Source organism: Lutzomyia longipalpis, chromosome 2, assembly GCF_024334085.1.
Source record: "Lutzomyia longipalpis isolate SR_M1_2022 chromosome 2, ASM2433408v1".
Classification (NCBI taxonomy): domain Eukaryota; kingdom Metazoa; phylum Arthropoda; class Insecta; order Diptera; family Psychodidae; genus Lutzomyia; species Lutzomyia longipalpis.
This window is the reverse complement of record NC_074708.1, coordinates 6,252,652-6,277,844: the sequence shown is the minus strand read 5'-3', so window position 1 is coordinate 6,277,844 and position 25,193 is coordinate 6,252,652. Positions and strand designations below refer to the sequence as shown.

General features: G+C 32.5%; 1 protein-coding gene across 2 annotated transcripts; it reads right to left on the bottom strand.

Annotated features, from left to right (window-relative positions):
- On the bottom strand, nucleotides 1–23,747 carry LOC129788847 (cholecystokinin receptor type A-like). 2 transcript variants are annotated; one of them, XM_055825233.1, is made up of 6 exons: nucleotides 23,277–23,747; nucleotides 14,389–14,945; nucleotides 8,070–8,267; nucleotides 7,175–7,375; nucleotides 1,551–1,740; nucleotides 1–713 (listed from the first exon to the last, which is right to left on the bottom strand). In XM_055825233.1, exons 2-6 carry the CDS (start codon nucleotides 14,783–14,785, stop codon nucleotides 296–298), a joined length of 1,404 nt encoding a protein of 467 aa, XP_055681208.1. In that variant the 5' UTR covers nucleotides 14,786–14,945; nucleotides 23,277–23,747; the 3' UTR covers nucleotides 1–295. The 2 variants fall into 2 exon arrangements, with proteins under 2 accessions (XP_055681208.1, XP_055681209.1); XM_055825234.1 differs by lacking the exon at nucleotides 23,277–23,747 and adding an exon at nucleotides 15,026–15,076.
- Between the last annotated feature and the right edge of the window lie 1,446 nt (nucleotides 23,748–25,193).

Below are 25,193 nucleotides of genomic sequence, written 5' to 3'. Positions count from 1 at the left end.
TTGATCTGGAGAAAATTCTATTTTGTAGAAGAATGTTCCATTTTTGTTTATATTTATACAATGTTGAATTTTTTTTTAAATTACTTTATCTTTGTTTTATTAAAGTTAATATTATTATAGGTAATAAGAGAAATATATATAAGTAGGACCAAAATCTCCAAAGTGGAAGCTCATTTTAAAAATCACCGAATTAACCAAAATGAAATCTTATCAATAACAAATTTAATGATAGTCAATTTAAAAGTGTACGTACTTTTTTACAGCATAATGAAGAACATTGAAAGGATATTTAGTTTCAGTAGGAGCTATCTGTACACAGACGATGATTGTTATGGAGCTTCGTTGTTTCTGCTTCGCTGCGTTGATCGCCACCACCTAAACCCCCACCGCCTAGGCCAATTCCACCGCCGAGGCTGATTCTGCGTGGTTCACGTAGCCTTTTGAAGCAGCGGAAGAGATTGAGGAAGGCTTTTCGGAAGCCACGGTTCATGAAACAATAGGTGATTGGATTGCAGCAACTGGACGTATAAGCCAGTAGATGAAAGAAGCTAATCTCTGTAGACGTGAGGTTGGTGTAGACAATACCCGGTTCAAATAGCACCATCGTATTGATTACATATAGTGGGGTCCAGCATATAAAAAATTCCAATACAACCACGAATAGCATCTGAATCACACGTTTCTTGTTAAGTAAGCTCTTCTCTGCATTTGACCTGTGTGAACGAAAACAAATACAGAAAAAAACGGTCAATCAAACGACAATTGCACATAGCTTTTCCTTTGTGGGGTAAATAAAAATTAAAAAATTGTTCTAATTAATTAAAAAAAATAGTTCCATATTGAGAAAGAATTATAATTTAAAAGTTGTCCAAAGAGGTGATTCAGACAAAGAGCTTTTAGGCCTGACAGAAATTTTCTTTTTTTTTGCAAAATAGTCGTTTAAACCATGATAGAATCAACTAAGAACTGATACAAATTTTAGAACATATCCGGGTTAAAATCCTAATATATAGGAACTATGTAAAAGACCCATCAGCGTAAAAGCAATTTAAAACTTCAATCCAAATCAATTTGCAAAGTGACTCGTTCATTTCAGAATCGACAGTATTTCAATCACGACGTCCTTTAAATCTTTTGAAAGAGAGCTAACACAGCAATAATCCTTTGGTTGCACTTTTTTTTCCTATATAACTATCAACATATCTTGCATGCTATGTATCGTCTACAATTTAGCCAGTTTAACCCTCAATATGCAAATTCTTTTTTCCTAAAATTTATTCCAAGCAATTATTATTTTGTTCCTTAAATCCTTCTGCACTTGTGCAAAGTATACGCTTTACATTCAAAAGAAAAACAACAAACTCGCATTTTCTTTCAGGAAAAATCGATTGTTTATCCATATGTATGTACAAACACACGGGGGGTTATACCACTGTGAGTAAACCAAACTCCTTGCACTATTGAGCAAAAGCAATTTCTTTGCGCACCTGTCCTTGTTTTCATTTAATTTTCAACATATTCAAATTGCACACAGAGAGAGACTTTTATACCTTCGCAATCCTGGGGCATATTTTCTCACAGACCCAATGGCAGCACGAGAACGAGTGGATTCTTGACTCCAGTGATTTCGCAATTGTGTCCATGATACGCTATCTCTGCTTGACTGGTAGCGACAATTCGATGGACATCTACTTGCTGGAGTGCCTTGTGAATCTATGTACACTTCCACAAGGTTATTTGCTGGAAAATGAAACAGAAGAAGATATTTATGTAGTATTTACTTTTCCCATGTAACACTTGTTGCTTCTCTTCTGTTACATTACATTATGAAAGTCTAACACACAAAAGTCTCTCGGGGGCCTTGGGAGGGAGTGAAAAATTCACTTTCTCACACCCCCACCCTTATTTGATATGTATTATACCATATAAGATTGATATAGCAAATTTTTTTTTTGCAAAGATTCCATCAGCAAGCACAAATCTCAGGCTTCTGTGGCAAAATCCGCGGAAAGAAGCCAAATAATCCCAAAAATATCTTATCTCTTTCACATTCTATGACTCCCGAAAATGAATTTTGCGCTGAAAATGAGCAATTTAGCGGCGAAATGGCATTAGCAGCTAAAATAATGCGAGAATGAATGGCAGGGAAAGAATACGAACAATCCATGCTGTACCATGCATAACAATATTCAGTAATATTTTCATACCAATCCCCTATTACACGTTTTTGCCTATCCCCCCAAAAAATATATATTGCCATTATATGACTATATTTTTTGCCACCACAGGGCAAAGCTATGTACGCGTGGAAGGGGTGGGTGCTGCTTAAGCAAACAACAGAACGTGAATAATGGTATCACAGATATAAATTTTCCTCTTATTAATAAAAAAAAGTATATTTTGTACATTGTGCGATGTCGTACTTGTTCCTATCTCAACATAACACGTATATATATACGTAATTTATTAATAGTTATAGGCAGTACGTACACGTAACATGAAGTATTATATTTAGGTACCTTCACAGCAATGTATTCTATTACATTTTCAGGTACTTATCTCAGATCTTCCACCCATAGAAAGTAGACGTAATTTCGTCGACAAAAAATCACTGTTGAGTGAGCATTAATATTTCCCCACTTAAAAAAATAATTTCTTCAAGATTTGTGTCGTGTTACGTGGAAAGGAAAACTTGAGACCCCAATCTAGGGGATAAGAGGACTTTCACATGAATTATATGTATGCCTATTCTGAGCTCATGAAGATTTAGATGTTAGTACAGACGTGGAATGATGATGACAGAATCCTTTGCAGCTCCTGATGAAACCTCACAGTAGAGGAGCTAACAGGATTCCTCTTCCCTTGTTTCCTTTAATAAATTTCCGAGTGATGAAAGATTTAGGATTTTTGAAGGGAAATTTCAACTCAGTTTCTCCGAAACCGACTGATTTTCCGAAATTTATCGACTTTGGAAAAAAACATTTCTTGGATTTTCAAAATTGTAGATTTTAGAAAATCGGCTAAACACAGCCGGGGAAATATCAGTTCAAATTCAAATCTAAGGTTTTCAATATGCAACGACTTGAAAATCATTTTAAACGTCTCTAAATCTAAAATTGATTAAATTTTAAAATATTAAGCAACAAGGTACCTCAATGTTTTATATAATAAATCTCCTGATTTTTCTTTCCTTATTTATGGAAATTTATGGAAATTTCTTATGTAAAAATTTGTCTGCTTTTTCCGAGCATAAAAACGTTATTAAACACCTCTTATGAGTTTCTATTTTTTTGCTTTTTAGAATACCACCGCAAAGAAGAGAAGGATTATTGAAATAAAAGGAGGCTAGAGGGATGATTTATGAAATAGCAATAACAAAATTGCATTTCCATTTTTTCCTCGCGGAAATAAAATGCAAAAATAGTGAAAATGTAGTTGGATTCAATAGCAAAATTTAAATTAGATTAAATAAATTTTAACATTTTCACCATTTGTAGTCACTAGCAGAAGAACAATGTGAAGGTTTTTTGTCGCGCGCTTGGAAAATTTTACCAGCTGAGTCTTTTTTAGGAAATCGATCATTTCATATTCATACTAATTTCCATATCCAGAATTAGTGAAAATAATTCACCCGGAATATACTGAATGGAACAAACCACAATGATTAATTGAAAACAATTTGGCAAATCAAGGAAAATTGTTGGGAAAAAATCTTCATATAGAGGAAATTTTAAAGCTTTTTTACATTTTTAACAGACACCTTTAGAGATTCATATCATTTTATGCAAATTAACTACAATAGTCACACCCTCTTCTAATGCGTTTACAATGCAAATTTGTAATAGCTATATGGTCTCTACGGAGATATATATAAGTTCGTGTTCTCGTCAAATTATAACATCTATCCGACCGATAAAGTTCTTTGGCAAATTCTCCTTTGAAGGGATTTTCTAACTTTAACCCACTATATGCAAATGAAAGGGAAACCCTTAATGAAAATGCGATGAAAATAGTTATTCAATGGATCATTTTGGTTGAGGTAAGGCTACAAACCACAAATCTAACTAACAGTCTTCGTATACAGGGGCATGTGGTCGAAAAAAAAAATTGAAATTTTGAGTTCAAACAATTGTGCCAAAGGCAAAATCGTTTAAACATTGTGGTGGCATATTGTTCCGTGTTCGTAGTTATGAAAAATTCTCCATAGAATAACGTGCTGCATAATAATTGCTTCTACATTCTGTCACAAGCAGCCGGTAACCAGGTAAGGTATCTTTGAATTTATAAGTTTTGAATGCGAAAACTTCATTAGAATTGTGGATTTTAAAAGTTTACCACGTATACCCAATTCTTAAGATATTTTTCTTCTTCTTGTGGAATATCAGTATCTCCGCAAAAGTCATAACGATAGTCATTAAAATTGAGATTCTATGATTCCTACAAGTTTTGCCAAGAATAAAATTTCTCCATATTACTCAGCACTTTATTCAAAGAGTGTGTGTATGATACTACAAGAATATTAGTAGAAAAGATATTTTTATTTTTTGAAAAAGAAAAGGGATTTTCCTTCATAATTTGTTATTGATAAACTTCCAATGAAATATTTGGTTTGTTTGTTAATTTGTTGGATTGTGCGTGTGTTTCCTTAGTTTTGTTTTAGACACAAAATTTGCGTAAGGTAAATTGGCGTGAAGCGCGATTTTCTCAAAATGACGTGTATTGTAGGATGCAAAGTTGTTAAATTTTAAACGATGAACTCAGCACAATATCTAGCAATGCGGTGTAGGTAACTCTTTTTTGGCATTAGGCGTACATATAGGCATGTATAATATATACACAACAGACATTGAATTGCAAATGGCATATTGATGCTTCTTCTCGTGAGAAATCTAAAGTATTCACCCAATTCGCCACAAATGTACTCATGTTTCTTCCTAAAATGCTCTATTTGCGGAATTTTGTAGGCACACATCTGTGATTCAACATTATTTGGTTATATGTTTACATTTCCTTTTTGTTCTATTTGCTTGAATATTTTAATACCTATATATTTATTTAAGACGTGTGTAGAAATACTAATTAATGAAACTTGTAGAATCATCTAATAGCAATTAAATAGCAGCTGAATATTGCCAAAACTTTCGATATGTTTGAAACTCTAATTTTCTTGCCTGTTAATCTAATTTTGTTCAAGAAAAGTCAAGTAATTTATTAAGCAAATAAATCAAATAAAGCAAAGAAATAAATTTATATGTGTAAGAAACGAATAAAAATTTAGGGAAAGAACTTTACTTAATTTCATTTTGCATAAGATAAATCAAAATTCAAAACAAATAATTAACATAACGAAATTTTCCAAAAGTTTTTATCCTCCTGGATACATTGTGGGCTTTTGTGCATGTTGTGAAGCTATTGTGCAGTACAAGAAGTATTTTTGTAAATTGTAATTCCTTGTAATTTGAATAAACTCAAACCAACAGAGTGAAAATTGTATGCATTATATTGCATAGAAGTGCATATATTAGTAAGTTATGTATTACAAATCGTGTATTCTGTCCAGTATTTGTGTAAAACACAAAAGCAATCATTGTCTTACAACCAGCAAGTCAATCATAACGCGTCCAGTTATTAGAGTTGGTATACCACAACGCGGATGGGTCAGTCTATGCGTTGTAATTTAATTTGTGAGTAGAATTAGTAGGCAAAGTCGATTTTTTTGTAAAATTTAGCAATTTGACAGATTAAAATGCTTATATATTAAGTTCTATTAGACCTACAGAAATTTCTTAACTAGTTATGGAAAGCTATTGAAATAAGCTATAATCTGATGTATATTGCGATACATTTCAAGGTCACCTCCAGAACACAAAATGGCGGATTTTTGTTCTACCAAAACAGTTTTTTGCACTTTTTGTCCTGAAGGAATCGTTTTAGAAGCTTATGATGTTCTAAAAAGTTGTAGAGTTTTGCAAAACCTTTAATTTGATACTAAGATGAGCAAAATCGATCAAGCGGTTTAAGAGATATAGCTCTTAGAACTTTTCAAATTCAAGAATTTTTCAAATGGCTATATCTTCTAAACGGCGACATAGATTTTCTTCATTTTCGGACTGATGATAGATATTGGGTCAGGCTACAACATATCAAAATTTAAAGGAAATCTATAACAGATGTTCGGAGATATTGCCCCTTAAAGTTAGGAAATTTTTGTTTTAGATTTTAGCGCCTCTTGCGGATGTTTTTGAAACTTGGAATGTTCTAGACAGTTGTAGGGCTTCTCAATACCTTTCATTTGATACCAAGATGGTCAAAATCGGTCAAGCCGTTCTCGAGTTATATCGAAAAAACACTTTTTGCTTTTGGCCGCCATATTTGCTAAACCGCTTGACCGATTTTCAAGTATGATTTGTTGATGAAAACATCTCACTGAGCACTACAACATACTAAAATTTCAGACCTCTAACTATGAGGGAAGTGGTTCACGGTATTTCAAAATGGCGGACGGCGGCCATTTTGAATTTTAAAAATGTGAAAAAATGAAATTTTACACCCACATTTCTATAGAAAACTTCAAACCGGAAGTCTCTATCTGTTATCGTTCTTGAGATATAAGGCAAAGTTTGGCGCACCGGCAGGACGGCAGGACGGCAGGACGGCAGGACGGCAGGACGGCAGGCCGGCCGGATCAAAAATTTTCCACCACCATTTTCGTAATGTGGGATGTCTAAAACGTGCTCATACCAAGTTTGAGCCCGATCTGAGGTGGTCGGTTTTTCCGACGATTACAATACTTGGTATGCCACGATTGTGGTATACCAACTAATATTATTTTACAAAATTAATTCAGCAAAATAACAATTTATGCTTTCATGGGAGGTATGGTGGATGAATTTCTCTCTTATATACAAATTGAAATTTTGACAATATTTGATCTAAATTTTTATGCAAATGCAAATATTTGAGACTTTGAAAAATAAATTGAAAGTATCTCAAGGATAGTCTGAATCTTCACAATCCTAAATCACTTTCTTCAGACTTGTGGTTTACTTAAAACTCCACTCTGAAAGTTCTTTCCTTTTCGCCAAAGTTTCAACAATACCTCACAGAGTATTTTGTGGAGATTAAAAGATTTATAAGAGAGAGAGAGAGAATAGGAACAATTCTATATACTCACTGGATTGGTTTTCCGAATTTTGATTATTTTTGAGGTTCTTCTCGGTTCGCATTCCCCGCCATAGTGTTCGGGTAATTAGGGAATACGTAATGCCAAGCACGAATAATGGAAGCACAAATAGAAATACATCTAGGAATAAATTATACATTCTTTCGTAGTCCTTTGCATCGTCTGGCCAGTGCTCCCGACATTTGTGATGACCTAAGGGGAGAAAGACACATAAATTTATATAAGATATTGAGATGAAGAAAAAAAAATCAATGTATCAGCAAGAATAGAAGACGCGTGAAGAGAACCCATGTCAATCTTTCAATGCGTAAAGCTAACCAATATTTTCCATATAGTACATTTTTTGTTGTTGGCATGTGTGCGACACAGGAGTGTAAGTACATATTGGGAATGAAGATAAAATTAAATCACGGATAAAGGGATGATGTAAAAGTGAGTATATGTATTCGCATAGAAAAAGGGAAGCTTCAGCATGGAAAAATATGCTTCTTTGTAGCATGAACATTGTTGTGCTTAAGAGACTGAAAAGAAATTTATGACTCTTGAATAAAATATTCATTTTATGGGAAGTTACGCTTTACAATTTTTGCTCTTTTCTTACATTTAGTTCAGTGCGAAATACAAAATGGAGATTTAGGCATTCATTTTTTCTCGCATCTTGAGATCTCAAATCGCATACCGTCAAGCTAACGGCGTAGATGCTATATGAAAGTTGATTTCTCAGCTGAATTAAAAATGGTACTTTGTAAGAATTTTTTTTCAGAAAATTTTTTAGAACTCTAATTTTTGTTTAATTCAATTTTCTTGAGGTATTCTGTGTGGTGGATTCTCGGACAAAAAAGAATGTTGTGTATTTAATCAGATATGGTGCGAAAAAGATTCTTACCTTGACTTATGGGTATAAGACGACTGAAGAATGCAATAGGTGACATAAACACGAGACCTCCACACCAAATGGCGGCAATCAGTTTATACGAATGACTGAGAGTTTGCCAACGTCTCGATCGCAAGGGATGACAAATAGCGTAATACCTTTCAACAGATATCACGACTAAGGTCCAAGCGGAAACGGCCACTGAAGCAGCTATTTTGCGATAAGAATGATAAAGTGATGTTCAATAGCAGGATGGCGTGCAATGTGAGAGAGAAAAGAAGGAGTCCGTAAGAAAGATATATAATGTAAGAAAGGTTGTTTTATAGAGTAAATATACAAAGGAGGAGGGATATACAAATAGTACGTTTGGTGGTTGGAGTAATATAGCAACACCTTCAGAGAAAATTCCATACCATGAAATAAACTTCCACAATATGTATAACAACCCACCTATACCACATGAAACACACAATTTCCTCACTCATCCACACCGCAATCCTTGTGTGCTATTGGAATTCGCAACGGTGGATCCCAAATTTCCGCAATTCCTTCGAGAGCAGCACCATCCAATTTTATCACTATTGAAAGGTTCACACATTGATTTTCTTTTCCATAAATTCACACGCAATATACAAAATGTGACAAGCTGCGAATAAATCCCGCCGTCTGCCTATATTTTCGTCCTAAGCATATGTTTATTTTAGTTTCAACAGAAATATCATCTAATATAGACATTTTCCACCTCACCGCCCACAATATTCTTATATTATATCAAATATACAATAAATTCTCAGCCAATCCTAACAAAATTATTGAGTTTATCTCAAATAGAGCCACAAAAGCGTAATAATTAAGTTCATAAATTAGGGAAAATTGACCATTATGTGTGTGTATATACGAAACATATACGTAGCACCCTAATATATGACATTTTCTAACACTCTTCGCCTGAGTGAGTGAGATTCTTCCATATAAATTAACTGTTATTGAATCTAATATTATGATTAATTGAAATCTTATGGGGAAGCTTGAGAAAATTTAGCTATTTTTGGACATTTTCCGGGGTCAATCTGTATTCATATATAGCAAAATTTCTTCATATGCAAACACTTTTCTCCATTTCAAAAGGGAAAGAGGTCAATTTTCCATTTTCCTAAACCCTTGCAAAATAGCTAAATTCCCCAAAGTCTAGGTAATTTGACCACATTTCCAGGGAATTTGTTTTCCCAGAGGTACCATTTTTTATTAAACCATTTTCAAGTGAAAATCTATTTGAGATATCACAAAATGAATAGGACAATTGTGTTTGGGAATTAATCAATAATCTCAGGAGATTCAAGTCAAAAAAAAAAAAAAAAACTTGAATGTATAAAATAATTCACAAGAGTGAAATATTCTGAGGCACTAGGGCACTCTAAAGCAGACTTTTAGTGATATCAATTTTGCTATTTTCACACACAATGAGACCCTGTGAAGCAGGTGTTTAGTATAGAAGGATATATGGTAAGGAGTGGCCCACCGCAGGAATCGAACCCTCATCATTTGAACAGAAGCCATAAGATGCGGCTAGAAGTCTTTGACTATTCAAGATCTATTGCGCTCCGACCTTTCATTATTTAACCCTGCAAGTGTGGCCAAATTCTCTCAAGCTCCCCTTTTATGTACTATGCTACCCACAAGGGTTTTCCTCATGCATTAGTTTTCCTTATCTTATTGAATATAGAAGCAAAGGAATATCTACCAAATAAAGAGGTACTTTAACACCTATTCCAGCAATTTCAACAAATTAAGAAACTACCAGGATACCTAAAGAATTTCTATTATTTTTTTTAAATTGAATATATTTTTTTTGTTTTTATTCTTTTTCTTTTTGTTTTAAAATTAAGGTGAGATATGCAGCAGTTCCAGTCATCGCAATATATTACTTTCAAACACATAAAAGCTTTATTTTAATTTACCTAAGTGTTTTACGAGTTGAGTTGTGTCTTTTTCAGGTTGTTGAAATTTATGTCTCTTGGGGAACAAAAGAAAAAAGTTCCCACAAAACAAAAAATGCTTTGGTACACAGAATAACATTTACGTGACGATTTTTAGCATTTTTTTTTACCTGAATTTTCAGGTGAATAAAAATACTTAAGACCTCGAAAAATAAATTGAAAGTATTTTAATTTTAGACAGAATCTTGACAATCTTTATCACCTTCTTTTGTCTTAAAGTTTGCCTTAAAACTGACCTCAAAAGTTCCTTAGTGTTTGTGTTTGACTCGACATTTTTTTTTCATTTTCAAAATCACAACATGAAACATATTATGCTAAAAAGTCTCCTTAAATCGATTTATGTGCCCTGAAACTTTTTTCACTTCATTGAGAAATATGACACTTTATTGTACCTACCAATAAAATTTTATATGAGATGACGATAAAGGTTATATAGGATGGGAGTGATGAGTGACGATAAAGGTGCGGGAGTGAGAAAAGTGGATGAGTGAAGATGGTGGAGGTTAAACCGTTAAACCTTTTCTGGGTTGTAAGATGAAAAAGGAGCGAAATGTGAGAGGATGCCAAGTTAAGGAAACGGCATCATTGTTGGAGGTTGCTCTGGGGGTGTACACTTAAAAGGAATAGAATTTATGATATGATTTTATTGAAGAGCAATTCCAAGCAAAACATCACGCTCACGTACATAAATATGTGTTCTTTATGCGTATAGAAACTAAAGGCTTATTTTTCTTTCTCTTGTTTTATAAAAAGCATAAAGAAAAGAAAGGGCAATCTTTGTGGAAATTAAATAAAATGAAACCGAGAAAAGAACGCAATGAGAACAATGAGAAATATGGAAAATTCTTCCAAGAACAGGTAATTAAAAAAAAATTATTATATTTTCTTGATGCTCCAAATACAAATTGTTTTAAAAGTAGTAATTTATTGCGCTTTGAAACTCTCACTTCTTTGCTGAAAATAGTTTTGTGGTGGTGCAATAATTTACCATCTGCCATGCTGGATTTGCAATTTAAATTCCATTTAATTTTCTTGTTTTATGCTAAATTCAATTTTCGCAATCTGAGACTTTTCTCTCTTAATCGCTCCATCAAATGTGATGGAAATCTATAGGAGATAGTTGGGTTTGTGAGCCATTGAAATCTATTGATTTTGGTGACATTGTTTAACACAGAGAGAACGAATTGAATTTGAAAAATACATCATGATAAAAACCGCAATGATACATAGTCAGGAAAATCCCGCATATATAGGTAGGTACTTAAAATAAATAGATATGCAGAGAGTCTTCAAATAATGTGGGTTCAATCTAACAAAGATACCCCTATTTGAATAACTACAGAAGAGTTTTACCCGCAAATTTTCCACAGACCATTGCCAATGTGTCCAGTCGATTTGTATATCAAAAGTTTTGACTCAATTTCTAAAGTTTCGTCCAAACCATACTGAAGTAACTTTTACTTATAAATCAATGATTTAGCACTTTCAAATAATTAAAGGAAAAATAAATGAGGTACAACCAGCAGCATGTTCCAAAACCCACCATCTACACCCATAAAACCACATAAATTAATTTGTTTTGGGAGTTGTGATTTTATGTACCAAATCTTAAAAGTTGGGAAAGTACATCGAGAGATGCTGAATAATTTATTTTTCAATTCGTGAAAATGCAATGATTTCACATTTTCATGAAAAACTCACGATGATTCATCCAAATTGCCAATGAAGGCATTTTCTTTTGAAATAAAAACACGTATGAGCCTCTTTTTCACTGATTTTTTCTTAATATTAGTTTTCTCAGATTTCTCAAACTTAATTATTGATTGTTGAAAATTTTCGATGAAACTAATAAGTATAATGGAACACTAATAAGTTCGTTAAGCTTGTATGCTATGACCCCTTTTCTTTTTGGAAAAATCACTTTGAACTGGTGCCATAACGATTCGAGTGATTTATGACTGGAATATCGAAGTTTGGCTATGTTCTGCGTTCATATATCCTATATTTTCAATATGAAGTATGTATTTTCTTTACGGAAATGAACAAAATATGCCACTCCGTAAAGTTTGAGTATTTTCTGAGGTTTTTCCCAAGCTTATATCACATATTGGGAATACCTGGTAATCGATGTTTTATGTAATTGACGTGTACCTAGGGAAAATGAGATGTCTTTTACAGGGTATTTTATTATCTAATTTCATTACCCCTCAGTTTATTGCAAAATAAATTGCTTCTGCATCTTACAGTGATCGATTTCTCATTCACTTTGATACAAGTTTACTGAGAGAGTTTAATTATAATTGAAATTTATTACATGATAAAACATTTATTAGATAAGCATTTAAGCTAGGACTTTAAGTCATTCATTAATTTTTCATACATTTTATGCTCATTTTGCCACATCATAACCAATATGACCGTTAATTTGTGAATAATGTAACAAAAATGTTAATTATCATTTTTCTTCTTAAACATTTGGTTTGGATCATTTCAGCAAAAAAGGGACAATTTGCATAATTTCCCTGTGAGAATTTTAATATTCAAATCCACAGGATTTTTGATTCGAAGAAAATTCTTGTTATATACATAAAAAGTGCTTGATTAAATGAAAACAAGCAAACCATATTCGTCTTCCATATTATACAGCAGCCTCAGGGCCACACGAAATTCTCATTACTCTTCCTTTGACCCTTTTATTAAAAATTTTATAATCTTGTCTTCTGAATTTATGAGAAAACGTCATGAGAAAAGTTTTTTTTCTCGCATTTATGAGGGAAATAGTGAATTTAATGTTTGTTTGTTCTGAAGGATCTGAATAAAGTAGAAGGATATTGGTTTCATAGTTGTGATATACAATGTTTCGATAAACATTTTGTTCATTATTAATAAAAAAAAAAGAAATTGAACAGAAAATTCTTGGAAAATCACGTAGTTTTCCTCAATTAGTTGGTATACCACAATCGTGGCATACCAAGTATTGTAATCATCGGAAAAACCGACCACCTCAGATCGGGCTCAAACTTGGTATGAGCACGTTTTAGACATCCCACATTACGAAAATGGTGGTGGAAAATTTTTGATCCGGCCGGCCTGCCGGCCGGCCTGCCGGCCTGCCGGCCTGCCGGCCTGGACTCCACATTTCACCTTATAGCTCGAAAACGGTAACAGATAGAGACTTCCGGTTTGAAGTTTTCTATAGAAATGTGGGTGTAAAATTTCATTTTTTTGCATTTTCAAAATCCAAGATGGCCGCCATCCGCCATTTTGAAATACCGTCAATCAGTTCCCTTATAGCTAGAGGTCTGAAATTTTAGTATGTTGTAGTGCTCAGTGAGACGTTTTCATCGATAACTCATACTTGAAAATCGGTCAAACCGTTTAGCAAATATGGCGACCTAAAGCAAAAAGTGTTTTTTCGATATAACTAAAGAACGGCTTGACCGATTTTGACGATCTTGGTATCAAATGAAAGGTTTCAAGAAGCCCTACAACTATCTAGAACATTTTAATTTCCAAAAATGGCCGCAAGAGGCGCTAAAATCAAAAACAAAAATTGCCTAACTTTAAGGGCCTATATCTCCGAACATCTGTTATAGATTTCCTTTAAATTTTGATATGTTGTAGCCTGACTCAATATCTTTTACCAGTCCGAAAATGAAGAAAATCTATGTCGCCGTTTAGAAGATATGACCATTTGAAAAATTCTTGAATTTGAAAAGTTCTATGAGCCATATCTCTTGAACGGTCTCTCCGATTTTGCTCAATTTGGTATCAAATTAAAGGTTTTGCAAAACTCTACAACTTTCTGAAACATCAGAAACCTCTAGAACCATTTCTTGAGGACAAAAAGTGCAAAAAACTGTTTTGCTCAAACAAATATCCGCCATTTTTGTTCTAGATGTGACCTTGAAAATTATTGATATATATGTCAACTTATAGCTTGTTTCAAGAACTTTCCAAAACTAGTCAAGAAATTTCTGTAGGTCTTATAGAACTTCAGATATGAGCATTTTTATCTTTCATATTGATGAATTTCATAAAAAAAAAATCAACTTTGCCTATTAATTCTGCTCACAAATTAAATTACAACGCATAGACTGACCCATCCGCGTTGTGGTATACCAACTCTAATAACTGGACGCGTTATGATTGACTTTTCATTTATAATTCCAGGTAATTTATTTTTCACGAATATTTCTCAATGTAGAAAATATTTTAAATTGTCAAAAGTGTTGCTAATTCTCCAACATAAATTCCCAGAATGTCTTGAATATTTCAAGCACATCATGCACAGCTTATAAATTAAGACTTTATATGTGTAGTATGTGACTTACCTTGCAGGAATGGCAGGAATTTACACATGAGTTCACCAAAGACGAAATTACGCAGCAAAGTGCCAACCAGCGTGAATGGCATGCAGAGTACACCAAGTAGGAGGTCCGATACGGCCAAGTTGAGGAGGAAAACATTGGTAATTGTCCTCATACGCTTATTTTGCACAAGAGTTAGGATAACGAGTGAATTTCCAATCACGGCAAGAAGAAAAATTATCGCATATAGTGGTATTTGTATCCGACCAGCAGATAGCCAGGATGGTGTCTGCATTGCCACTAACGACGTTTCATTTATCTGCACACTCTCATTGACAGTTGGTGTGTAAAATATCACAGTCACAGTAATATTATCCACCGTGGTGGCATCCGTTGATGTTATATTAGATTGCATTTCCATGTTCACTCTTCCTCTCACATTTGTGCATGCATTTTGAAATCTTATATTTTCGCTAAATATATTGTATCCAATTTGATGGATTTTATGGGTTTTGCAATGCAGCCCATCATTGGAACTTTCTTCCTTCCGATCACATAAGAAAGCAATTTAAGTTGAGTGTCTGAAAGAGCAGAAAAAAGAAGAAATGACAAATCAAACTTTTGAATCTTTAATCAGTTCAATTCAATTCAATTTAAATACTTGCAAATAGATCTTCAAATTTTCTTCTAAATGTTATGCCAAGTGTTATGCAATGCTATATATACTCGTATTCTGCGTATGCAAACATTACATAGGTACGTATAGCTGTATACATTCCCCTTTATATTCCTCGTGTAATCACATTCTCAACGTTTAAAGAATAACTCACCTCTTGGTTATAAGTTATCCCAGTGTAGACAAAACATTTTTCAATCACGCAACTTTTGAGGCATATTTTTCATCTTCACCCAATCTCGCTCCGTTTCATTCGAAGGTGGTTCTATATATATATTGATACCATACCAAGTATTGATTTTAAATTTGTATCTGTTCTGTAGTTATTTTTTTTTATTCCGCATAGGCAAATGTTTCAAATGTAATTTTAGAACTATATAAAAGAAATAGTGGAAAGTGATTTTGAAAAATTAATCATCCGTCTAATGTCATGAATTCGGAGAAAGGATTGATTTAATTTTTATGTACTTTCACCCCTTCGCGTTATAGCATGTAAGTAATGTGACAGTTTAACTTTTTTTTCTCTTTTGCAGAATTTTTTAATCAGACTTTCGTGAAAGGAAAATTTTTAGAATAACAATTAAAAAAGAAAATATTTATTAAGTTATGAGGTCACAATATTAATTAAATTGAAAATTGAAGTCAAAGCCCGTCAAAAATGCAACTCATGTGGAATAGAAAATTATCAATAGCACACCTAAAATCAAAATTTCCAAGAATTGCAACCATAAAGTCAAAATTTCCCAGAACCGTATAAATCATATCGTGCTTAACATTTCGTACGTATTGGAAAGATGAAAGAGCTTAACGAGTATTTCATGAAAATGTAGAAGTTATGGTAGACAAATATAATTTAAAACATCATGTATCTCATATCTTTCGTGGAATATTGTCAAGATTCCGGGCATGTAACAAAGTCAAACTGTCATGTATTTTGTTTTCCACCACATAGTCTAATATTTGTCTTTGTCCCAATCCAAGAGCACCATATATATTTTTTCAACATGAGTGAAAGTATGACGGGGGAAAAAGCAAAAGTACCTCTACATATTGCGCAAAACGTAGAAAAAATAACTCAAAACTCCGATAGAAAATATTTCATAGAGGAAAATTTTAAAGGGATGGTGCCCAAGCATAGTTGGTGTTGTTGAGTTGTAAAAGAAAAGCGTATGAAGCAGAAAATTTGCCCATTCCTCATAAATAATAATAACTTCATGATTACTCCCTGAAACAACATTTTCATGATGATAAAATACCTACCCACGCTTGTAAGATTGTTAGTTGGTATGCGTAGAGTATTGTGATATACATATAGTATCTACAATATATTGTACCTACTACAATATAGCCTATTTGTATGTAGATTATAATATAATAAATCTATCTTAGTCAGATGTGAAAAATTATTTTCCTCTACTTTACATAAATCTATTGTTATTTGACAATTGTGGCGTATATATAGATATCTGTTCCCGTCTAATATATATAAAAAAGGAAATATTACTCCACAAAAGCATAATTAGTTTGTTGAATAATCACGTCAATTGTTTTAGCTCCAATAGAGTGAAAGAAATTAAATAAACTCAGCGGAAATTAACATTATAATATTTATCCTATTTATCTCGTTGTGTTTGAGCTTTGAGAAGCTTTTGTAAAAATTAATAATGTATAGTAAGTCCTAATTTATTCGTATATTTTAATAAACATGCGGCGATGAGTTTTTTAATATAGTTATTCAGCATGAAACTTCAAAGCATTTTTAATCAAGAATTTTGCATAATTTTCATTTTATACATACCTAAACTATATTATATAGTAATGTGAATGAAGCGTCACAGGAATTCAACTATCCAAGAAGCATTCTTCCATATATTAGGTAAATTATTTTCCTTTTAATAATGCCGCTTAACTTATTTAAAAGTCTTTGTTTAAAGACACGCTGTGTAAGCATTTTTAATAATTTAATTTCTCCAGATAAAAGAATTTTACTCACCCAGTGTCCTCTAACTATCAAGCACAGAAATGTTTTGCAATTCTTCGGGTAGTTTTGTTGAAATTTTTATGAAAACGAAAGAACTTTCAAAGCCAAGTTTCGAGTAAACCACAAGTCGTGAAAAATTTAAAAGTTGATTGTGAGGATTCAAACTAATATCGAGAAACTTTCTATTTATTTTTATGGGATTTAAAAATTTATATTCACAGAAAAATTTGAAGTAAAAAAATCATGAAAAATCCAATTCACGTGGAATAAAAATTCATCGGTACAACCCCTAGCCTCCGTGCTAAAGCCTACCCACCCAACATGGGTTGACAATCCTTAGTTGATATAACCTTTAGCTTCAAACAAGGCGGACAAGCCCAACGAACGACCAATGACAAGGTAAAGGGGTTCCCTTTCGTTGGGTTTTCTTTTACCCTCGTTTTAAATTCCAAACAGAATGAAATTACATTTATTTTTCCGATTGTTGGTTGAATAGTGTTTGTATTATTTCACGAAATCCTTTTTTTGCCTGCCCAATTCCCTCCACCGCCCCTCAGTCTTAAACTTACGCTATGCGTGACCATTGGATTACAACCTCAAAAATAAAATTAGGCCTTTACATACCTCAACGCTATCCCGCAGTGTAATGGTCTGGTCATATCACACAACTCTTATATAAATCGCTTAGAAGGAGAGGCTATATAAAAGTAGAAACTTTAATGTCGCTTATTTTAAAATAGATTAGTTTTCTTAGGAGTCTCAATGGGAATTTTATAGCCTTCAATTCTAAGGCTTTTTCATCAAAGTCTTTAATCTTGTATTTCTTCATGAATTCACTTGAAAGAGTTCAATTATTTGAAATAGAATTTATTTAGAGTTTATCGAGTTAGAGAACATTACGAATTTCCTAATAAAAACTCTTCTTTCAACAATTTTCTTTGTACTCTCTTCATAAATAAATCTACCTTGAAGAGCATTGTGAGTGCTTTATGATAATAGAACTTTCAAAATCCACCCCTAGATTTCTCAGAACTTTCCATTTCTTATTATTATTTTTTTTTTTAGAAAAAAGCGTCGTCTCGCCGTTTTTCCACCGTGTACAGACTAAACGGTAAAATGGAGAGGAGAGAGTGAGAGAGTTTTGGTACGTCGGAGCGACCTTTGGTGAAATTTTCCAGTGAAGAAGCATGTGACCTTGATTTTCCGCCTTTTCCCACCTTAACACACTCCCTTCTTGCACACAGAGCAAACTAAATTCACTCACATAGACTGATCTCCATCACAATTGGATACGAAAAGCTCCCAACATTATTTGCTTCTAATCTCAATTTGTTTGCATTTGCATCCGTGTATTGAGGAAAATGTTATTGAATTTCAATTAAATTGATTTATTTTCTATGGATTAGTTTATGTATGAGGTATTTAATATTCTACATAATTTCATATTTTATATCATATGTATAACCGCATTTAATTAAGCAGCTCATTTTTTTAAAGCTCATGAACATGGCACAAGTTTGTTGGTCAGCTGCACTTAATTTCGTATGGAAAGCTAACCTCACAACACAAGGAAACTATTTGAAAATTTATGAGAAAGTTCACAAGTTCTTCCTTGTATGGTGTATTTGTATGAGTTTTCAACTGAGAATATGTAGATAGGTTTTTAAACATTCTACATATCTCCACTAGGATTAATGTAAACACTTCCTTCAAACTGAAATGAAAATAAATATTTGTGCAATGGCCCAGGCATATATAAAATTCTTAGCTTGTATGTATTTGCCCAAGAGTCGGAGATTTAAGTATTTAGTTAGAATCCGAAGAAGTTGCATAAATTGCTATATACAAGCGACATGCCTTCTAAATCTTCCGAAATTCTGGAGGTTTTAGTTAATATTCCAAATAATTGAAAATTCCAAGCCTTGTGCTCGTGCCAAAAATACGCCTTCTTCCGATCAAATGGAATTTAGTACTGTATTAGCTTGTTTGAGGAGATTGCAGAGACAGAATTCTATCATTAAAAAATTTAATAATAAGCCACTTTGGTCAAAGTTTTCATCATTAATTATCTATAAAAAAAATTCTATTCTATTCAATTCAATTGCAAAATTTAATATTCCAACAAAACAATATTTAAACAAAATTTAATATTCCATTAATAGCTTCCGTTTACATATTTGCAAATAATTTTCCATTTTTGAAGACTACCAAATACATAAAATTTGAAGTATTAGAGAGAAGGATGAGGAAATTTAAATTTATCATGAATCAATTATCAAATTCACTAAACTATGTACATATAATATGTGTTATATACGTACAATTTACCCTGCAATTTACCGAGTTCAACACCATTTTTGCATTCAGGAGAGTCTTGAAAGTTCAAATGTGCTTAATTAAGGAGTTTGCAACTGGGGTATGTAGGTATGTTTGGGAACATGTTTCAGGGAAATTGTGGGAAATGCAATGATTGCATATGTTGAAATATATGTTGAAATCTCATAAAACCGCCAAATTCCGTACACGATTTCTCTCGTGATTTGGAAATGCTTGTACAATGCGTGCAGATGAAAATGCATTTTTTTTTAATAATTTCAGCAAAAATGAATATTATTTCTGTTCATCACAAATATTTAATAACAAAATATTTTTGATACAACCCATTCAGAGACATTTCTTTTTAGAATAATAATACAAGAAAAAAGGGATATTTCAGAAGGTCATTGCATGATAATTTGCTGAGTGGTTTATTCATGATTTTCTGCAAAGCGTGGGCGTGCGTTGGGTCGGGTGGGAAAATTAAATAGCAAAGGGACACTTTCTTTACTTTGGGTATTCGGTAGAGAAAAAAGTCGGCGCCAGTTTAGGACTTTATTAATTACTTGTGCGGAAAAACAGGTGAATTATCTCGCAAGGATTCATTGCGGATCACGCGGAGGAGCTACACAACTCCTTCCAGTGCAAATGTTATACACGGGACTTGACGCAATTTAAAACCCTGTTAATGTCATCACTTGAGGGTGGCAAATAAAGCATACCGGAAATTTATTTCATTTAATATTCTCATTGTGAAGATATATTGTAGATATATATTTCTATGCTTCTTATGTAAGTATTACCCACCCAGAAATGTTTACATACATATATTCTATACACTTTTCAAGCGACAAAATGTTAATTTTTCACCATTCATTTGGACCTCTCGAAACGCGACTTTTCCATTTGGTCTTTTTGCTGTATATATAAGAAGTCAAAAGGGGAAACATTCCGTTGTCTCTGTGAATGCTTACATTTTGTGGGAAAATGTCCAGGATGGAGAAAATTTATGATGCACAAAAGGTACCACCCCCACTGAAAATAATCGTGAGTGTTCTTGAAGAGACAACAAAAGAAGGGTTAAAGTGATAGTATCATTTCACGCTTCTTTATCATTTGATGCAAACTTTTATGAAACACTTCCAGCCACATTTTGCACGAGAATATATACCCAAATTTATTTACTGTAACCCCAAAATTGTTTAGTATAGGAAAGAATAGCTTTTAGCCATGGGTAAAGAAAGAAAAGCTCTCTCTCTCTGCTCCGCACACTCACTTTTCCCTTCATCACAATAAAGTTTTAGTATTTCACTCATCCCACCCACATGGTTTAGCGTATACGTTTAAATATGTATATAAAGTGAAAATATTTCCGCAGCTTCCCACGGAATCCGCAGAAGACAGAAGCTTTCAATAAACTGACTGGTAGTTTCATCCACTAAACAATTTAGTTGGTATTTTCAATTCAACTCAAATTACACAGGAGAGTGGAACTCTTTTAGTCGATTTCATTTATAATGTATTTCAAATATATGTAATTTTTAAACTTTCAAGCTTGCAAAAAGCCACGTCACCATTATGTTTTTGCAACTCATTTTAACATCAGAATAATTAAATTTCTTCTAAGTTTTTTTTTTCTAAAATAATATAATTAATGTCAAAGAAATAAAACCATCACAAAAACACAAGTTTGGTCAATAAATAAAGAGAAATAAATTTGTACATTTAGTTCATATTCATATTATGTAAATTTGTTTGTTCCAAATATTTTGCATTCAAATGTTATGCAAGTCAATAAAGGGGGTTCATTGCGATATATAGTTTTCCAAATAATTATCATTATTTTATGATTGACTGTAGTGAACACTTTGAGGCTAATCGACACATTACGTGAGAGCTTTTACCGCGAATCATGCAACTTTTACCTACTTTTTTCCTCTAAAAATAAAAAAAAAATTGAAACTATAAAATAAAAATGCTTCAAAGGGGAATAAATTAATATATGGTGAGAAATTGAGTGAACTTTTAGTAAAAAAAAAAGAACCACCACTCTGAAGAACAAATATAATTTAAAATCCATTAAATTTAAAACCTTATGCAGTATATGTACGTTTTTAATTGACAATAAAATTTGTAAAAAAAAGTTTGCACGATATACACGCACTTTGCATCACATTTCTTCATAATTTTAACACTTAATCCATCGTAATCTTCTGTTAAGTACGTTTAATATACTTTGAATATCGAAAAGTTCGTTGCAAAAATATATGTAGTTAGTTCTCGATTTCAGCTTTGAACCTGACATCGATTTTAATTGCTTATTAAAACATAAAATTCTAGAAATGTGATAATTTCAAATTATTAGACATTATTATAGTTGGAAATAAGTAGCATTTTTAGTGATAATTATGTAGGGGAGACCGGAGTTAAAAAAGTCACTTAAGGGTTTAGAAAAAGCTCAAAATATTATATTTCCCAAATATATAAAGCGAAATGTATAGCTAATTTCTTTAGGAAATTTACTGCCCTACAACTCTTTCTCATATCATTTTGTTCTATCTAGCTAGGAAATATGATATTTTAAGCTTTTTCCAAACCCTTAAGTGACTTTATTAGCCCCGCTTTCCCCTATATTTTTATGAAATATTTTAATAAAATATCGTCTAATATTTTAACAATGTTGGCAATAAAATTAATTTTCTATGCAATACAGTGGGGTGTCGCGGTATGACGTATTTCTTTTTATTCATTTCCAATTATTATTTGAGCTTTTCCATGACCCTATATTTGGGAAAAGTTTGTTAGACACATGAGACTAAAAGCTCAGTAATATGCTTTTGTGATCTATGTAAAGTTGTTTTTTTTGCGAAATTTGAAAAAAAGCATTACTTAAAGGCACCACTGTGAATACATTATCATGCTTATAATATGATTAAAGAAGGTAACAAAGAAGATGAGAAGAGCAGTTAATAAGTACATATAGTCGTAAAAGCTCACAATAAACTCATAATCAGTGCTTGCAAATTAATGAAAAATATTGTCATAAACATGGTAGGAATTTTTGAAATTTTTATGAAAACCTCAAGAGTTTTTGAAGCCTATTATTGAGACAACCACAAAAGTTTTATTTGGCTTTTACTTTGGCTTTCATGGAGAAACTTTCAAATTATGTTTTTAAAGGTCTTGAGAATTAGGAAATTAGGATCAAAAAACGATTTTATTTCAATTTATGCCATTCCTGAATCTGATATTTTTTATGTTTGAGAGATATCCAAAAAAAGCTTTCTTATGATAAAAAATTAAAGAAATTACGATAAATGACATGTTTGAAAATTAATTAGTGGTTATTGTGGACAATTCAAATAGCCCCAATCAGTCATTTATATAGAGAAGTCTTTAAGAATGTAACACCGCAAACCCCTGTCCTTGTCTCATAAATTAAATTAAAATAGAATTGTCGTCATATCAAATAGCATAGATAATCAATCTTATGTACAAGTTGCATAACACATTCGTTCATGTTCCAAATAACCTTACCGTCGGGATCTAAGAAAGGTTTCCCAATTTGAATTGTTTATCAATTAAAGAAAATTGATTTCTCTATTTGAAAAAAAACTGTCTTTAATTGTTGGATTTTGAGAAGAAAAAAAATCATAAAAAATATTTTATGATGCTCATAAGTTCAATGGAATTAGAACTTTGTTAGAAGAAATGAATGACTAGAACGATAAAATGTTTTATCAATATAATGGAAATCATAGATAAGGAAAATTATGATATAATTTTTTTCCACACTTTTATCATAAAGGAAAATTTCATTTTTTTTGTAATACAAACTACATAAAAAATATTTTAAAATCATTAAAATAAAGAATTGATAAGAAAGTTTATTTATGTATTATATATAATATCTTCCATGTTTTATGTTGTACTACCCACCTATGTTTTTTATCTCGATAATTCTTCACGTTGAAAAGGAAAACTATCCTCCTTTTCACTTCTCGTTGAAAGATTGTTACATGAAAAATTAAATCAGGAACCATCACAAACACTTCACCTTTCACTGTTCCTCCAAAAGCTCATCAATAATATTAAAATTTTATTAGACATAAATATATCTGTTGCTCAAGATTGATTGATAATTCTTTTTTTTTCTCGGATTATTAATTCAATACCAACTATACAAAAAAAATAATTCACTTTGTCACACAAGAAGAGTCACTGACATATTACCCTTAGGGGATCACTTGTGGATGAGTTTCTGTTCATTAAATTGAGAAGCAAATAGGACATCCATCAAGCTCAAATGATTTATTAACTTCCAATGGATTAGACACAAGAAGTTGTCCAGTGAGAGAGAATGTTTTTCTTTTGAGAACGTCCGCCTTTTCCAACAGTCCGAAAGGAACTGAATTGTGATGATGATGGTAAATGTTTGTGATTTTGCTCATTCTCAGTCCTCAATACGAAAGCTCCCGGCTTTCATGCATTGCCGAATGAAAACTCGAAAATTTTCTCTCGCCTTTTTACTCTCACTCTCTCCTGGCTCCTTTGAGAAAAAAGCACGCGGTGTAGGAAGATAAAGAGGAAAGTTGTGCTTTAAACATTGGATTTTCACTTTTTTTTTCCTTCGCGCGCTTCTTTTTCTCGGGCCTCAACACTTAAATTAATTATTTCTCAATCAAACGCCGCCCACATGCTTCAATAAATTCTTCAGCAATTTATAATATGGTCAAGGATACAGGGGGGAGCCATCCCTTCACAATTTCAAATGACCCAATCGCCTGCAGACACCAAGCCCAATCAAAGAAAAAATCCCCCCAAGAAGAACCTTTTGCAAAGCAAAGGAAAATGAGAGGTCTGTGTGGGAATTTGTTAATTTTTTTTTCCTCTCCTTAAGATCGAGAACCATAAAGATAAATAATTGTGGCAAGAAGAGTGTCTCTTGACACAATTTTTCTCTTCTCACGTTTTTTTTCTATACGTCCTCCGTCACAATGAAAATAAATATTGTCCCCTTCAGCAGCACACAAAATTTTCCACACCACCCACCTTCACGGCCACATCTTCTAATTTGAGCGATATTTTCAAACAAATTGATGTCGTTTTGCGGAGGGAATCTCAGGGGAGAACTGTTTTGGGAGCATCCCATATTAGAAAGTGAACCACATTGAAAAATGCGACAGTTCCATGCTAAATACATATTTACAAGTGAGAACTACCTGTTTACAGAATTCGCCAAAATTGTTGTGCAAGTTCATAAAACAAAGTTCGGAACTCTATATTATGTAAATGATGGAAACTCGCGAAACTTTCAAAGATATACTTAAGTATTTACTCAAAATACCGATATTATCTATATATGTAATCATGTAGCGGAAAAGGTACACTAACCTGACATCTTATTGAAGTGGAACTTATGATATTTTCCTATATACTAAATTATTCTTTTTGTGCTTTTTTTGCAATGAAAGCTCTTCCAAAACGTCTTGACCGATTTGGATAATTCCATCACATCACAAATTGGTAGAAAATCTACTAAACCGTCTTTGTAAAAGAAAGAAAATGTAGAACTTTTTTTTTATCTAAATCGGATTATTTTTCAATATATAGGTATTAAAATTTAAAAAAAAGAAAAATTTTTTAAGTTTCCCGAGTTTAAAGGTTATTTTTTTTTCTTCCCTCCCTTAGAATCATTTGAGTCAATGGATCAAAAAGAAGTCCAAATGGGGCAAAGGTTATGTAGCAAATTGAGAAATACATAAATTGTATTTAATAAAAAAAAAACTCTCAGAAAATATGACGGTGAAATTGAAAATTTTATTCATTTTATTTGTATAGAGATGTAAAATATTT

Bases quoted from the DNA above. Each gene is read 5' to 3' on its own strand.
- LOC129788847 (XM_055825233.1), bottom strand. From the start codon at position 14,785: ATGGAAATGCAATCTAATATAACATCAACGGATGCCACCACGGTGGAT. The intron at 1,741-7,174 runs GTGAGTATATAG...TTCATTTTCCAG, and splicing joins AAATTCGGAAAACCAATCCA to CAAATAACCTTGTGGAAGTG. The intron at 714-1,550 runs GTATAAAAGTCT...TCGTTCACACAG, and splicing joins TATGCCCCAGGATTGCGAAG to GTCAAATGCAGAGAAGAGCT.